Below are 17,819 nucleotides of genomic sequence, written 5' to 3' on the forward strand. Positions count from 1 at the left end.
GAGAGAGAGAACAGAGAGAGAGAACAGAGAGAGAGAGACAGAACAGTGAGAGAGAGAAGGAGACAGAAAGAGAGAGAAAGAGAGAGAGAGAAAACAGAGAGAAGGAGACAGAACACAGAGAGAGAAAGAGACAGGAGAGAGAGATACAGAACAGAGAGAGAGAGTGAGAACAGAGAGAGAGACAGAACAGAGAGAGAGAGAACAGAGAGAGACAGAACAGAGAGAGACAGAACAGAGAGAGATACAGAACAGAGAGAGAGAGAGAGAGAGGGAGAACAGAGAGAGACAGAACAGAGAGAGAGAGACAGAACACAGAGATAGACAGAACAGAGAGAGAGAGACAGAACAGAGAGAGAGACCAGAGTGAGAGGAGGAGTGAGGGAGAGAGGGAGAGAAGGAGAGAGAGACCAGAGAGGGAATGAAGGAGAGAAGGAGAGAGAGACCAGAGAGGGAAAGAAGGAGAGAAAGAGAGAGAGACCAGAGAGGGAAAGAAGGAGAGAAGGAGAGAGAGACCAGAGAGGGAAAGGAGAGAGAGACCAGAGAGGGAAAGAAGGAGAGAAGGAGAGAGAGACCAGAGAGGGAAAGGAGAGAGAGACCAGAGAGGGAAAGAAGGAGAGAGAGACCAGAGAGGGAAAGGAGAGAGGGCAGGAGGGGTGGCTGGAGAGAGAGACCAGAGAGGGAAAGAAGGAGAGAGAGACCAGAGAGGGAAAGAAGGAGAGAGGGCAGGAGGGGTGGCTGGAGAGAGCGACCAGAGAGGGAAAGAGGGCTGGAGAGATGGCTGGAGAGAGAGACCAGAGAGTGAAAGAGGGAGAGAGGGCGTTGGGAGGAAAGATTGGAGAGAGAGACCGGAGAACAGGGATAGACCAGAGAGAGAGACCAGAGATGGAATGAATTCAACAATTTACATGTCAAGTACAGCTCTTCTTTTGAAAAATCCAAGTTACAATATTAGTTGGAGAAATTATTTCCATAGTGGTACCAGTGTGTTTTCTTTTTTTAATGGAAAAAAGAGAACATGCTACAATATTTCATACCTTATCCAAATATAGAGGCAGCAGTCTTTCCAAGAGAGCGGATGAGTATGCAGAAATCTCTGAAGGTTTCACCACAGCTCCATTGCCTGCAGGGTAATGACACTATTCAGTTAATTGGATGATTTTACTAGGACATAAAGTGAAAATCCGCGAAGTAGGGTCAATCCTATTAAAAAAAAAAATTCTTCAGTGCTGAGTAATAGTAGCAAGCAGAAGTCAGGAGAGTTGCTTCCGCTTGCGAGTTTCACCATGTATTTTCACATTTTTATGAACATAAAAATAAATAAAAAAACATAAAAAAGTAAGCCCCCTCATGCTGTAGTAGAGGTTCACCCGCCTGACTTCGTTGCCGGCAGACATGGACTCGATTCCCGCAGGCGGCGGTATGATTGGGAGGGCGGATATTCATTTGTCCCTCTGCGTGTCCTATGACTGACTGGCAACCAGTCTAGGGTGTAGTCTGCATTTCACCCGAAGACAGCTCTGTTAGGCTCCAGCAACCCCACAACCCTTTCGAAGTTGGGCGGTATGGAAGATGAATGAATAAAAAAAATCTACGATGTAGTGAAGCAGCAACAGCCGAAGCGCGAAGTAGCGAGGTGTCTGTCTGTGGAGAAAATGATTGAACAGTTTGAAATGCAAAATTCTAAACCTAGGTCAACAGCTTGTGAACTAAAGAAGAGAAGCTATAGGTAGCCTTATCTATTTGTGTTTGTACCTGACCTGAATTAAGTTTTGTTGTAAGCAAACGTCACAGTATTTTACAGAGCCAACCGATGAACAATGGGTCACAGTTAAACATGTATTGCTGTATCTTAAAGGTACAGTTGACAAGAAATTGGGTTACAGAAAGTGTGAAACACTGGGTATCCAACCGCTCAGTGATGCAGATTGGGCTGCTGACATTGACAGACAGTGCAACTGGTTACTGTGTAAGCCAAGCCAAAAATGGCACTTTGCTTTCGTGGAAGACCAAAAAGCAGCCCACTGTTGCACTGTCCACTTGTGAGGCAGAATACGTGGCACTAGCTGCCACAATCCAAGAATGTATGTATCTTAAACAACTTTTAGGTGGTCATGAGAGTCATGATAATGTGTTCGATGTAAAAATTTTGATATAAGGTACAACTTTATTGGATCTACTTTGAACGATTGAACACATTATGTTACAATATTGTCCTGCTGCAGAAATGGTAGCAGATGTACTGACAAAGCCTGCTACTAAATGTAAGTTGAACGAGTTTGCTGACTTTTTGTTTGGAGAATGATGAGCTTGTGTGTGGTGTTAATGTGTCCCCTGCCTCTGGCTCCCCCTGCGACCCTAAGGAGGATAAAGCGGTTCAGAAAATGAGATGAGATGAGACAATCGAAGGACAACAGCTTGACAGATCATTTATGTAAAGACTGAAGAGCAGTGGACCTAGACCGAACCCCTGCGCCACTCCAAGACTGTTATTCAAATCAATATCAGTAAAATTGATCAATGCCCTGCGAACAATCAACAGGACAACAGGATCCAAAGGAACTTTACTTTGACAACTCATTTCGAAGAAAAGACAAGTTGAAATGTCTCATGGATATTCTGACATGGATAAAAGTAACAAAAAACTTGTAAACCTTTGAGGTTGTGTGGGGCAACAGACCGATGGATCGTGACCACAGATGATGGTAGGAATGTAGATCGACCGGTAAATAGAGAGATTCACATTTCTGCTTTGCTCCTTCTTCACCAGAATGCACTGATGCAGAGTCTGAGTCAGTGAAGTAGTCGCACAGATTCACCTGGTGATGTCCTGCTCCATTCTTTCCTCGCTTGTGAACAAGACCCCAAGAGACTTAAACTCCTCCACGTTGGGAAGGACCTCATCCCTTACCCAAAGAGGGTATACTACCTTTTTGACTGAGGACTATGGTCTCGGATTTGGTTTCGTGCCAAGATCAAGATGGCGGCGCGCATGGGTGCGCAGCTCTTTGCTTTCCAGTTTGGTATTTAGTTTTCTCGTACAGTCGCCAGGATTTAATTACCCTCGGGAGGAGATGCGATATATCCATCACAACAGATTACCAACGAACCTACAATATCCCCGAGGACATCTCGAGACCACCGGGATCTCCGTGGATAGTCAGCCCACTCAGAGTACGACGGAGGCGGCGAAGGGAAAGAAAGCAAAAGCGTGGATGCCGGGCGGGCCTAGCTGCTAAGCTAAAGAAACTTTGCGTGTATATACACAATGACTGGTGCTGCAACAGTAGGATCATTAACACTCACTGCTCCCCTGATTTCGAGCTCTTGGCAGTACGGTGTATGCCCTTCTATCTACCTAGAGAGCTAAGGATTGTCATTGTAATGGCTGTTTACATCCCACCGGATGCTAACGTTAGCACAGCACTTAGCCTCCTGCTAGCAACTGTAAAAAAACACCAGCTTGACCACCCCAATGAAGTCTTTATTGTCGCTGGTGACTTCAACAAAGCATGTTTAAAGACTGTTCTGCCTAAGTTTATCCAGTACGTGAAGTGTCACACCAGGGGAGATAAAACTCTAGACCATGTTTATTGTAACATCAAACATGCTTATATAGCCACACCCCTCCCTCACCTTGCTGGATCCGATCATCTCTGCCTGTCCCTCACCTCCTCATACACCCCACTCCAGAAGCTAACAAAGCCACAAATAAAGACAATAAAAATGGCCCTTTCTCAGCTGCAGGACTGTTTTTCCCGCACCAACTGGGAACTTTTTGTACACGACAACCTCCAGGACTACACGGACTCTGTACTTTCTTACATAAAAAACTGCATTGACAACGTCACTATAGATAAACGAATACAGGTTTTTCCTAACCAAAAACCCTGGATGACCAATGACACACAGGCACTCATCAAATGCCGTAACTCCGCCTTTAGATCAGGGGACAAGATAAAATATAGAGCTGCCAGAGCTGAGCTGAAAAGAGGCATTAAAAAGGCCAAGGCAGCATATACCAAGAAAATTGAGGACCATTTGGGAACTCTTTGAACACCACAACCTCCAGGACCACACTGTACTTTCCTACATCAAATACTGCACGGACAACGTTACTGTTAATAAACGGATACAGGTTTTTCCTAACCAAAAACCTGGATGACCAGTGAGACACAGCACTCATCAAATGCCGTAATACCGCCTTCAGGTCAGGGGACAAGGTACAATACAGCGCTGCCAGAGCAGAGCTGAAGAGAGGCATTAAAAAGGCCAAGGCAGGATATACAATGAAAATTGAGGAGCACTTCACAGGAAATAACCCAAAGAAGATTTGGCAGCGAATACGACACATTACCAATTACAATGACAGTAATGTGTCTGTTAACGCAGATGCCTCACTAGCAGAGGAACTGAACCGTTTCTTTGGCCGCTTTGAGACTGACAAATTAGACCCAGTCTCAACACATCCACCACTACCCTGCAGCAATACACCGTAGCTTCAGGAACATGAAGTGAGACAGGTGCTGCGGACTGTGAACACCAGGAAGGCTGCTGGCCCTGACGGAGTACCTGGGAAGGTGCTCGAAGCCTGTGCTGACCAGGTGACTGGTGTTTTCACAAATATTTTCAATTGTTCCCTGCAACAATCCATCATTCCATCCTGCCTGAAATCTGCCACCATTATCCCTGTCCTTAAAAAGCCAACCATTGACAGCCTGGATGATTATAGGCCTGCTGCATTTACGCCTGTGATCATGAAGTGCTTTGAAAAGTTGTTCGCCCGCAATATCAGGGATACAATCCCTCCCTCAGTTGACCCTCACCAATTTGCTTATAGAGCAAATAGGTCCACTGAGGACGCATCGCCGTAGCTCTACAAACAGCACTGAGCCACCTGGAGCACCATGGGAACTTCGTGAGGATGCTTTTCATTGACTATAGCTCAGACTTCAACACTATAATACCGGACATTCTGGTTGACAAACTCTCCCACCTTGGATTATCCTCTTCCATCTGCTGCTGGATAAAGAACTTCTTAACTAACCGACCACAAACTGTTAGACTTGGTCCCCACCTCTCTTCTTCCATTACACTGAGCACTGGCTCCCCTCAAGGCTGTGTACCGAGTCCTCTTCTGTACTCCCTGTACACATACGACTGTACACCGACCCACCAGTCTAACTCCATCATCAAATTTCCCGATGACACCACTGTGGTCGGATTCATCTCAGGAGGGGATGAGTCGGCCTACAGAGATGAGGGTCAACAAACTGTCTTCATGGTCAACAATCTCACACTGAACACCACGAAAACTAAAGAAATAATCCTGGACTTTCGCAAATGCAGCACAGATTTGGCTCCACTCCTCATAAATGGAGTATGCGTAGACAGGGTCCAGTCCTTCAAATTCCTGGGGGTCCACGTCACGGACAAGCTCTCCTGGTCTACCAACATCACGCCAGTGGTGAAGAAGACCCAGAAACGACTTCATTTCCTGAGGGTACTCAGGAGGAACAACTTGGACACTAAGCTTCTGGTAACCTTCTATAGAGCCACTTTGGAGAGCATCCTGGCATACTGCATTACAGTGTGGTACGCTGAAAGCATGGCAGCAGACAAAAAGGCCATGCAGAGAGTGATCAACACTGCCTAGAAGATCATTGGCTGCTCTCTGCCCTCAATGGTAGACATTGCCAGCCCTCGCTACCTCAGCAGAGCCTGGAACATTGTCAGGGACCCAAACCATCCTGGTCACAACCTGTTCCAGCTGCTGCCCTCTGGTAGGCGCTAGAGGTCTCACAAAGCACGGACAAATTGACTTAAGGACAGTTTTTCCCCACAGCCATCAGGACTCACAATCCCTTGCTGATTCTAGTGCCGACCACTTCACACTTGTTTGCAAATTGCTCCCGTGAGAGTTCGAGATCACTTCCTGATGAAGCCAACTACCGTATTTTCTCAATTTTAACGCGCACTCGAAAATAACACGCAGGTAATTTTGGGCCAAAAACATCTGGAAAAACGCAGTAATCGAATATAGTGCGCACCTAAAATTTCCCGCTGACGAAAATCAGAAATCTTACCTTTTTTAGTAGTAGGGGGTAGAAAGTAAGTCGGGTGAAGGGGGTTGGGTGAGGGGTATTGGTTTTTAGGACAATACTGTGAAAGTTTTAGTTGATTATTATGTGAAAAGGGATACACAGAGTGGACAAACATATCATGTAGACATGTTATGTTGCAATACCTTTTAGACTTCCTTGAACATTGACTACATTTCAATTGACAATACCATGTTTTAATTCAAATATCTATTGTCATTCTCAAACAAGAAAAGGAACATACAAATTGAATAAATAAATGATTTGAAGATATGCACAATGGAAAAGACTATCACATGTGTTTAAACTACAAGTGTTCATCAAGAGTACAAATTTATTCATTAGAATCCTTCAAATGAAGAGTCCGCATCAGAATCTTTAAATAGTCTCTGCAGATATTCCTCTCTCTCTTTGTCTGTCCTCTCATCCGTCTCCTCATACATCTCTTCGTTGAGAATCCTATCAACGTCCACGCTTCCTTCATCCACTTCCTCTTCCTCCCACAACACATCATCCTCAGTACCATCCAGCTCTGTTGCCCAATTCCTCTGCCACTTTGATGACTTTTCTTTTGAACGCTGCGGTATAACTTGCTCGTTTTGATGCCATGTTGCTTGTACAATGTCCAAAACTGAACTGAGAGAGGGTGAACTGAGACGAGTACGAGGCTAGAGGGGGGCAGTGGTGGTCTCGGCTTTCCGATTTTCGATCGGCTTTACGAGATGACGTAAAACCGAAAATTTATAATCGTACCGAGCGCGGCAGGCTCCGAAAATCAGCCAATCAGCGAGCTGGAATGCAATACAAAATGGACGCTTCCATTTTGCACTACTGACGGTAAGTTCATGGTGTTTTTATGCTGTTACAGGAAAAATATTGGCGTTGACCATTTGTCTCTATCGCCATTCTACTTTCCAGCTTATTAATGCAGGATTGTGATGTTTGTGAGGCTTGACGATCTTTAATATGCGTGTATTTTGAATTCAAAGTTGGAAATTGCACAATGTCCGTGCGTCAAAGTGAGTTTGACAATGCTTTTTTCGATCGAAAATTTGTAATTTATTTTATTGATTATAACACGCACCCCATCTATTGGAATTAATTATACAGCAAAAATCTGCGTGTTATAATCGAGAAAGTACTACATCATTTGCAAAAATAATAAAAGTTATGAACAGAATCGGTGACAGAGCAGTCTTCGGGGAGTCCAATATGTGGTTCCGAGTTACAGCTGTCTACATGGACCAGAGTCTGACACTTGTCATAGAAGGATCGGACCCCACGTATCAGGGTTTCCCGTACTCCACACTCCTGGACTGCCACCCACAAGACTCCATGAGGGACAAGGTAAAATGCCTTCTCCAAATTCACAAAGCTAATGTAGACTGGTTGAGTGAACTCCCATGCACCCCAAAGAACCCTGCTGAGAGTATAGAGCTGATCCACTCGGGCGGCCAGGATGAAATCCACACTGCTCCTCCTGAGTCCGAGATTCAACCCTCCTCTCCACTACCTCTGAATATACTATCCCAGTGAGGCTAAGGAGTGTGATTCCTATAAAATTGTAACACACCATCCAGTTCCCTATTTTTAAAAAGGAGAACCCACTACCTCAGACTGACAATCCAGTAATGTTTCATAGGAGTTTCAACCAAGACAAACCCACAACAGAATCTTTGGAAAGTATGGGCACATCTCTTGGAGCCTTGCCACTGATGAGCTTTTTAGACACCTCAGAGAGAGAGAGAGAGAGAGAGAGAGAGAGAAGATAGTCTGCCTTAGCTTCTCCAGGGTCTGCTTCCTCATGGGAAAGTGTGCTGGTGGAGTTCAGGTTGTCTTCAAAGTATTTGGCCCAGCAATTCATGACATCCCGAGATGAAGTCAGCAGCGCCCCATGCCCACTATATACTGTGTTGATGGTGCTTCCTGAGATGTCAGATAGTTGACTAACATTTCTTTGAAACCGCCTGGAAGTCGTTGTCTATGGCCTCACTGAACTCCTTACTCCTTTTGGTTCAGAGACTATCAGAGCTGTGTGTCGTTTGGTACCAACTGAGACCAGACTCTACTCAGTCTACTAACATCGTAGTTGTTAGGGCTGCTTAGTTTTATGCTTTTTTCCACCTAATGTCCTGTCTGAGTGATTGCCCATTGTGTTCAGCTGTCATTTCTCCATCCCTGGTGTATTCCCTGCCTGCTCCCTCGTGTGTTTCCCAGGTGTTCCTAATTGTCTCGTCAACCTATGTCAGTCTATTTAAACCCCACTGATTGTTATGTCATTTGTCGGATCATCTGCTTTCATTTGTTTGTCCACGTTTCCTCGATCCATGTTCCATGTGCCCCATTCCTCGCTGTCCCGTATCTCCCCTTGTCAGGTTTGGTTATGTAATTTGATTTCTTACTCGTTGTTATTTTCTAAGATGCTGTTTAAGTTATTAAAGTTTTGGTCTTAGCACCACCTCCCTCGTTCTCCCCTGCTTCCCTGCGATTGGGTCCTAATTACTCGTTACCTCGCCACGACATCTTGCCAAAGACGTAACAGAACAATCCAACCAGCATGGACCCAGGGAGAAGAGGAAGGAGGGGTTGGACGCTCAAGCCTCCAGTTAGCTATTCGCTCGCCCTCGCCCGTCTGAGCCCTCTGTTCGCCTTCGCCCGTGCTGGCTAGCCTGCCAGTCATCCCTGCGGCAAAACCACGAACGAGCATCCCCGTGCCGGCTGGCCCACCCGTCATCCCCATGTCGGCTGGCCCGCCAGTCATCCCCATGCCGAAGCCATGAACCAGTGTCCCCATGCCGAAGCGACGAACCAGGGTCCCCGTGCCGAAGCCACGAACAAAGCCAGGAACAAAGGGGTCGGCGGCTTGCCTAGCAGCCAGGGTAAGGTGGCTGACGATCTTTTTCAGAGCAGGGCGCTCCGCCATCACTTAAAGGGCCGGTGTGGACGCCTGCCGGACCAGCCACGCCTCTCCTCGTCAAATGTCAGCACGGACGCCCGCCGGACTGGCCACTCCCACTCTTCGTCAAGGGCCGGCATGGACACCCACCGGACCCGCCACTCCCACGCCTCTTCATGGCCCGGCACGGATGCCTGCCAGACCGGCTATGCCCATGCCTCGACCCGCACCCAGAGACATGCCAATTGCCATGGCGCACTGGCTCCATCCTACGTCATTGACCAGAAGTTCTGGTTGTCATCCCAAGATCTTCGCCTCAGGACCGAATCTAGGAAACTGCCCCCCGTTTCATCGGTCTATATGAGATCGAACGAGTCAAGACCAATAGCTCTTTGCACCCACCCCACCTTCCATGTTTCACAGTTTGAGACGAACATGTTGTCCCCCCTGTCCCATCCCCCTGTATAACCCCCTCCACCCCCGCTTTGACTATCTTTTCAACTTGGAGGGCTACGGTCCGGAGGAATGCTGTTGAATCCCGGCTCGCCAGATCCTGTGCCGGTCCCTCATTCGAGATTGCCGCCGGAATCACTCGGAGGCTTTACGTCTCGGGCCAGGTGGCGCGCGTAGGGGTTACTGTCTGGTCCAGGGCCAGACAGGTGGCTGGTTGATCCTCTCACCCAATCACATGTCCAGTACCTGATGTGCTAGACAATGGCACATGCGGTTCATCAATCATGAAGATGTATTTAAGCCGACCAGAGTATGACCACGTTACCCTTTTGCGGTACCTCCTTGTTTGCCTCACCTGATCTCTCACCTCGTGTTTTGTTCCAAGGACCTTGACCACGCCCACAACCACGGACCATGATCATGATCCTGACCACTTCCACAACCACGGACCATGATGAGGATCCTAACCATGACCATGCATCTTGCACCTTCGCTTTGGACCCCTTTACTGACCTCTCAGCTATCGACCTCCACACTACAGAAGATGGCTCCACAAAAAGGAGGGGTGAGTAGCGAGAGTAATGTGATGCATTTTCAGATACAGAGGGAGACATCCAGATGCTACACCCTAACTTGGAATTATCAAACCTGTGCAGTATTCCTGAAGTTTTTCATGTTCGGTATGAAGTCCGGAGCCTTGTTCCGACTTTAGTTGTGCAAAAACATTTGAAAAGTAGTTAGTCACGCAAGAGATTCAAATCAAGGCAAGCTCGGCTTTACCACTGTGAATTTAGACTCATCTGCCATCCCTGATCCAGAAACATCAAAGGTAAGGTTCTCTCAGACAGTTCAGCACAAAGGATTCAGATTCTAAACCTATTATCCCCTACTCAAGCAGTAGCTGCAGTTTACTAGGACATTAATAACCTTATTGAGAATTGGCAAAGATACCAACCAGATTTTGGCCTTGCTACTTCAGGTAAATTATGCATTCCAAATTGGTTAATTCTGAAACTTTTCAGTGGGTGTATCCCAGTCTTTTGTCTGTCACCCTGAAGCCAATCAAACAAGTTCCCTACTGAAATGCCATATCTGGTGGCCTTCCATTGTTAAGCTTACCCACTTCTATTTATCTGCTTGTTTAAAATAAGTTCAAAGCAAAGCCAGTAACTCTAATTCATGGTTACAACAATGTCACACAAACACATTTTATCCATTGTCCCACATATGACCCAATTACCTGCCATTGTTGACCATTTTTCTTTTTCTTTTAATGTGTCCTATCCAGCTCTTTGAAAAAAAGAGGATTTAAATCTAAATGTCTTTATAGGCTGAGCATTTTTTATGTGCCTCATGGGAGTTTGGGGAACCATTGTGATTGTTTCTTAAAAGAAGGAAGATGGACAGAAAAGGGTTGGAGGTAAATGAGAAAATAAAAAAATGACAGAATCACAGACAGAATATATAATGATACCAAAAAACATTAAATATATATAGTAGCTAATGCAAGTAGTAGTGTTGTATCTCCTCTTACTGAAGGGACACCAATTAGGTAGGGATACCTAGTAAGGCTGCAACAACTACTCAATAAAATTGACAAATCCATAATTCAATTTATTATCAACAAAATTGGTTATTGAGTATTGTCAACAACTGAAGAGGAATATATATATGTATATATATACCTGCAGCTATCGCTCCTACAAGGGGTATCAATGTCAAGGCCCACGGGTAATTCCAAGCTCCAATTATTAACACCACTCCTAGGGGTTCGGACTGAATGTAAGCCTTGTCTGAAATTGTGAGGAGATTCTTCTCCACCAGACGAGGAGCTGCCCATTCTCTTACTTTCTCCAGAGCGAGGTTAATTTCATTGTCTATTCCGATTAATTCCAAAAGTGATGTATCGTACTGGCTCTGTAAGACATCCAACACATATTATACAAATAAAACAACATAAAGTCAGAATAAAATTAAGGAATATTGCTTGATAGGCCTTATTTTTTGTGTTCACTCACCCTGTTGATGTCCTGTTTGAGAGCTGCTGTGATTTCAACTTCCCTCTCGCTGACCATCCTCTGCAGGGCCTGAAGCTGTTGTACCCTGAACCCAAGAATGCGGGTTCTCCCACTCACAAAGGCCTCCCGTGTATGTTGAATAAGCTGCCTCTCCATACCTTCAGTAAACAAACACAGTGAAGAATACAAAAATCCCTTATTTGTGGACACCAAAAGATCACGTACGAATAGGAATGTATTAAGGTATGTATTATGCAACAATTTTGTTTTTGACTCCCGGAAAAGAAATACACATAGGAGGCACAGTTCAAACTGAAGACTATCTGCTACACAGAGGAATATTGAAGTCGGGCTGCATCGAAACACCAACAAAAACGAGTCCATGGTTTGCAAGTAGAGTGAGCTGGAAAATCAGCTTTGACAAGTAAAAATGACAACACTTAGTTTACGTGGCGGCCTCATGGTGTAAAAGGTTCATTCGCCTGACTTCGGTGTGGGCAGGCGCGGGATCAAGTCCCACTGGTGGCGGTATGATTGTGGGTGCGGTTGGTCGTTTGTCCCTCTGTGTGCCCTACGGCTGACTGGCGACCAGTCGAGGGTGTAGTCCGCCCAAAGACAGCTGGGTTAGCCTCCAGCAACCCCCGCAACCCTTTTGAGGAAAGGCGGTATGGAGATGAATGAATGAGTTTAAGTGTATGTAAGACAAACGGCCTTACAAAAAACAGGCAAATGGGAGTTTTAGTCCTAGTCCTTCGTCTTCTTGTGGCCATGGGTCCATTGTCCGCAATATATGCGGGATTACTGTACTCACCTGACTAAACATGTCAGGTAACGAAACGACTTAAAACACACCATTATTTGTTATAAACAAATCAGTCAAAACATAGGCTTTGTTCTTGTTTGTTCACACCAATTTCGTCACACGCAGTTTCTGGGTGTGATGACAAGTAGGCTTTTTGAGTTGTTGATAATGACGACAGGGCCTATGTCTGATTATTATTATTATTATTATATTATTATTATTATTTTAAAGCATGTCCCAGAGTCCACACAAAACCAAACGTCCCGAGAGGAGCGAGATGAGTTGGCTCGGGCATCTGATCAGGATGCGCCCTGGACTCCTCCCTCGGGATGTCCCACTGGGAGGGGGGCACGGGACTTACCTCGGACACGCTGGGGAGACTATGTCTCTCAGCTTGCCTGGGAACGCCTTGGGGTCCTCCTGGAAGAGCTGGGCTTCCCTGCTGAAGCAACTGAAGCTGCTGCCCCCGCGACCCGACTTCAGATAAAGCGGAAGATGAGATGAGGTAAGAGTAACTATTTTAACTGTGAGTACAGTATTTAAAGTAGTTACTGTAAGATATGCTGACTCACTATTTGCAATTGCTCGTTAGTATTGCATCAGTTTGGTGTGAGTAATGAAAAATGTCGAGTCCATGTTGAGACATCAGCTCTACAGTTGTTTGGGTGTATCAGCCCACACCCTGTTTCTGTTATCTTCTCTGTGCAGCATCATGTTTTCACATATAAATAGATGCACACATTGTTCGTTCGGGTAGAGTCGCGGCGAATAGGCTGTGCGTTCGCAGCCGTTCGACTTCTCCCCATCCTGTAGTCTGGTAATAAACTTAGCTCCTTGAAATTGTTCTCCCTCGTTCTTAACCTGCTCCTGAAGTTGTTTTCCAGATCTATCATATTTGGTGCCAATACCCCAAACCCAACACGCCAACAATTGCCAGAGCGGCGACAGAGCACGACGAAGGGCAAATTAAGACTGTCAACAGCATCCTCCATTCCTCCATTGAAAGGGTAAACCCGACGGCTGTTCCCTCGCCGCTTCGGTGATCTGGTGACGGGTTCCCCGAACTAGGGCAGGTTCGGAACGAGAAAGATCGTGAATTCACCCTTTGATTTCTGTCTCCGTGAAGTGTGATAATTTGAATTAGTATTATCACTGCGGTAGTGTTGAATGTTCGTGGTCTAGACCGACGTAGGCAGAACATGAATGTTTGTTGGCTGGACGGACGTAGGTAGAACGTAAATGTTCGTGGTCTAGACCGACGTAGGTAGAACATGAATGTTCGAGGTCTAGACCGACGTAGGTAGAACAAGAATAGAGTCAGGGACTCCGCTAAGAGACAGTCTTGTGGTCTTGGTGTGTTCAGAAATATTGGGTGAATCACGAAGTATTGAGATCAATTTGGTAAATTTAGAATAGAATTGTTGTTTAAACTATTAAGTAAGTGATTAATATGGATCGGAAAGCGACAAGTGAGATGGGTTTGTTGCCAGACTGCAGAATGGAGATCGGAGGGTTGCCAGATGTGGGGTATGTGCGGATGCGTAGTGTGGAGGGTTGCCTGTCTGCCGCGATGGGTGGAGAGGCATGGTTTCTGTCCCAATTTGAAGGATGTGGAAGGTTTGATTAACGTAGTAAAGATTTTTCGTAAGTAAATAGAAACGATTTTGGTAAGTGAATAGAAAAGAGTTTTGTAAGTGAATAGAAAAGAGTTTAGGACAGCAAAAGGTGGTTAGCTGCCAAGAAGCCCCAGACTGGTGGATGGCGCTCTCCACTAGTGATGAAAAAATTGCAGACCACTGATGTCTGATTATGTGTGAGCGTGAATGGTTGTTTGTCTTTTTGATTGGCCGACCACCGAGATATAATTAATCGGTTAGATATCAAGGTGGAAAATGATTTTTTTTTAAAAAGCAGCATTACTCCAAACGTGAAACTTGTAGTGGAGAAACAAATCTGCTATGCGAAATTTAGGAGCACTGAGAAAAACAAAAAACAACGACAGTGCATGATACAAAATTCCAAAGTACTATGGATTTATAGTGATAATGGCATCCAAATTGTGTTGACAGAATAATTGACTGAATTGACAAAAGGTTCCATATTTCGTTATGAAATCATTATGCCTACATAACGAGGTCAACCTGACAACAAAATATGGACATCCTATTTAGTAGACCATACCAAACGCCATTATTCACTATACGATTGGAACTAGAGGATGAGACTAATCTGGCTATCTGCATAAAAGGAAAACTTTTAAGAAACACATTGAATTTGGGTTGGCAGAGGGAGACTGTGCTTCTCAACAGGAAACATGGACGAGCAACCCAAAATGAGAATGTCCGTACAAGTGTTGCTGACCAACACGCAGACATGAAAATAGTGGGATCCATCTTGTGCACTGTAAAAAGGTTCTCTCAGTTGAAACGTATGAGGAGACAGGTAATATAAACTTTTTGACGTGATCAGACGTAATGGCAAGCACTCCAATATTGATTGGAAAGATTATTGCTCGGGGAAGCAATGCCATAAACCAAAAGGAACTTTTTATATTGGTTTTATTGTCTCCATAAAAAAGGGTGAAATCGTTTCAATTGAGATTAAACCTTCTTACAGATAGTTAAAGTAAACAATTAGAGAGAAAAGAGAAACAACAATGGATAGAAATGTAACTAGATTTTAATTTTATGCCTGACTATTGAAAAATATTGATTAAGAAAGTTTTGTAGGAGATGATTGACAAACTCCAAAGACAATGGAATGTTACATTTGATAAAAAGACTACTAGGTTGTGATATTTTGAATTTCAAACAACTGAGTTTAATATGCAACACGATACACATTATTGAAGGAATTGGGACTTGATTAGTATGCATTTTATAAGTAATGAGTTTGAATTTCTCTAAAGGACACAATTATGCTAAAAATATTAACCCTGACAAACAAGGGGTGATTACAATTTAGTGGGTTCAATTCTATTCAGAATTATAAATGTGTCCATTTTGTTTCTGGATATGAATTGATGTGAATGTAACTGTTGCAGAGAACGGGAAAGCTGTTTTCCTGAGGAGAAAGCAGCCTGGTTTGCTTTTTTATTTTTCCTATTTTTAGTATGATTAGTTAATTTGTGTAATTGCAGGAAAGGAAAAAAAACAAATTTTGATCTTAACAAGGAAGCAGTGATCATAATAGAATACCAACTAGCATATTTGATTTTGACTGAAAAGGCATTTAAATTTTCACAAACTATAGTGATGGAATAAGTAAGATTGTTGCGATTTTTGTTCATTGAGGTATTTAAGCCCAACCAAATAGCTGTAAGCAAATGTTAAGCACGTGTTGAAGACAACAACAGAACACAGCAGCTAAAGCAGCAGCGCAAACACTTGCTGCACAGTATCCACAGCAACAAGGGCTGAGCCGATCTCAAGAACAGTCTGCAGACGAACTGTACACAGCTAAAGGCCTACCGTGCCTACCAAAAATTTATTCCAGGATTGAGCCATGAATGTCTCAAGAGGAGGGATAGTATAGCCCCAGAGGTCTCCAAACCTACTTTTTTTTTTGCAGAAACTGTCTCACCTGCTGTAGACACAACTCTCAAGGCAAAGAACGACTCAAGCGTGGAACAAGGCAAACAGGGACATATCCCTTCAAGGTTCTGAACATGGATTTCATCGAACTGAACCAAAGTGGCACATACAAGTACTGTCTGGTGATCATTGACACAGTTACCAAGTGGGTTGAGATATGCCCATCCAAGAGAGCTGAAGAGAAAGGAGAAACAGATTCTCTCACTCAGTGGTTATGCAAAATGTTCCAAGAAAGAACTGTGATTAATGCAAATGATCTGCCGACATCTTCTCTGCCTACCACACAGAAAGTCCTGTCCCCAGGCGACCTGGTACTTGTCAAGGTGATAAAAAGAAAGTGCTGGTCATCTCCACGTTGGGAGAGGACCTCACCGTGTGATTTTGACCGCTAACTTCACCAAGTTGGCCACCACCGTCAAAGCTGATGAACAAGTGTTGGAGCTCACGACCATGATCCATTGTTGGGCTCGGATGTCCCCCTCAAACACAAACACTGGTCAGTCTTCTCCATAATCCTGATGGCTCTGTTCCTCTAGTACTCGTCAAGGAACAGCAAAGAACACACTACGTCTGGAAACCATTGACTCCAGATTCCAGGCCTATGTCAACGACACAGTCTGACTACAACGAGGCCGAGAAGTCCAAATTACCACTGTCAAAATCGAAGGAAGAGACACCTGGATACATCAGTCCCACTGTGGACAAGTACAAGAATGAAGTGGTTGGTCATCGTCATCACCGCTCTGTGTTCCACCATATGAGGGGACCTCCCGGAACCTTGGTGCCCCACTAGCTGGTTCCGGAGGTGGTCAGTGGCCCTCCATATCTGCAGCCCGTCGGCCAGGACACCCATCGTCGTCCAGGTCCCGTTGATCACCCTACAGCTTGCTCACTTGGGGATACAGGGGAGCGACTGCGGGAAATCCGGTTCCGCAACGGGGATGGCTTGACTGGTTCCTCTCGGGCTCATGGACACAGACTCTTTTGAAAGCCCTAGTACCGTTCGTAACTGTTATTGCTCTCGTGCTTGTTATCCTAACCTGTTGTTTTCCCTGCTTCTCAGCTTTGATCAAACATTGATGCCAGTCGAACGTACCATGATTGTCGGTTTGATTTGTCGGTCTAAACTCCAGTTCGAAGTAATTTGTGAAGAATTTTGTTCAAAAGTAGCGTCGCTAACAAACGAGCTTCCGATATTTTTTATACTTACAAACAGGAAGGAATTGTAAGATATGCTGACTCACTATTTGCAATTCCTTGTAGTATTGCATCAGTTTGGTGAGTAATGAAAAATGTTGAGTCCATGTTGAGACATCAGCTCTACAGTTGTTTGGGCGTATCAGCCCACACCCTGTTTCTGTGATCTTCTCTGTGCAGCATCATGTTTTCACATATAAATAGATGCACAAACTGTTCGTTCGGGGAGAGTCGTGGCGAATAGGCTGTGCGTTCACAGCCGTTCGATTTCTCCCCATCCTGTAGTCTGGTAATAAACGTATCTCCTTGAAATTGTTCTCCCTCGTTCTTAACCTGCTCCTGAAGTTGTTTTCCAGATCTATCAGTTACATTTTTAATTATATACATTATATTTCGATAATAATACATTACAGTCTTTTGACATATGTATAGCTGTAATATTTAATAAATATACACAATTGTACTATTTCTGTATAGGCGCAAAAACATGTATTGTGGTAGTTATAATGGGGGGATCGTACTTTGCGCTTTTTCGTGTAAGGTCCTTATGGTTTAAAAAAACAAGAAAAGAGCCTTTGTATTGACAGATTCGTTTATAACAGATATATTCTGAAGTCTCGTGCGAATGGCTTTCCGCAAATTCAAGACTAGAGGAAACTGAACCCATACTCGTCATTAATGTGACTTAATGACTGGGCTATGATCTCGTACTGTCTTAGCCCCACATCTAAATAAAACTTGATTACGCCGAATGGAAGCAAG

The 17,819-nt window shown here is 44.6% G+C and overlaps 1 protein-coding gene across 3 annotated transcripts in view; it reads right to left on the bottom strand.

The window, feature by feature from the left end:
* Positions 1–17,819, bottom strand: part of LOC144090954 (aldehyde dehydrogenase, dimeric NADP-preferring-like) — a 119,254-nt gene that overhangs the window by 57,056 nt on the left and 44,379 nt on the right. For 2 of the 3 annotated variants that reach the window (XM_077622892.1, XM_077622893.1), the window contains exons 5-7: positions 11,466–11,623; positions 11,133–11,364; positions 1,035–1,120 (exon numbers count right to left, since the gene is read on the bottom strand). In XM_077622892.1, coding sequence (XP_077479018.1) covers positions 1,035–1,120; positions 11,133–11,364; positions 11,466–11,621 — 474 coding nt within the window. In that variant the 5' untranslated portion in view covers positions 11,622–11,623. Of the gene's footprint in view, positions 1–1,034; positions 1,121–11,132; positions 11,365–11,465; positions 11,624–17,819 lie in introns of those variants that run through there. The other variant, XM_077622894.1, reaches the window with a different exon arrangement.

The sequence above is a fragment of the Stigmatopora argus genome, chromosome 16, assembly GCF_051989625.1.
Source record: "Stigmatopora argus isolate UIUO_Sarg chromosome 16, RoL_Sarg_1.0, whole genome shotgun sequence".
In the NCBI taxonomy this organism is placed as follows: Eukaryota; Metazoa; Chordata; class Actinopteri; order Syngnathiformes; family Syngnathidae; genus Stigmatopora; species Stigmatopora argus.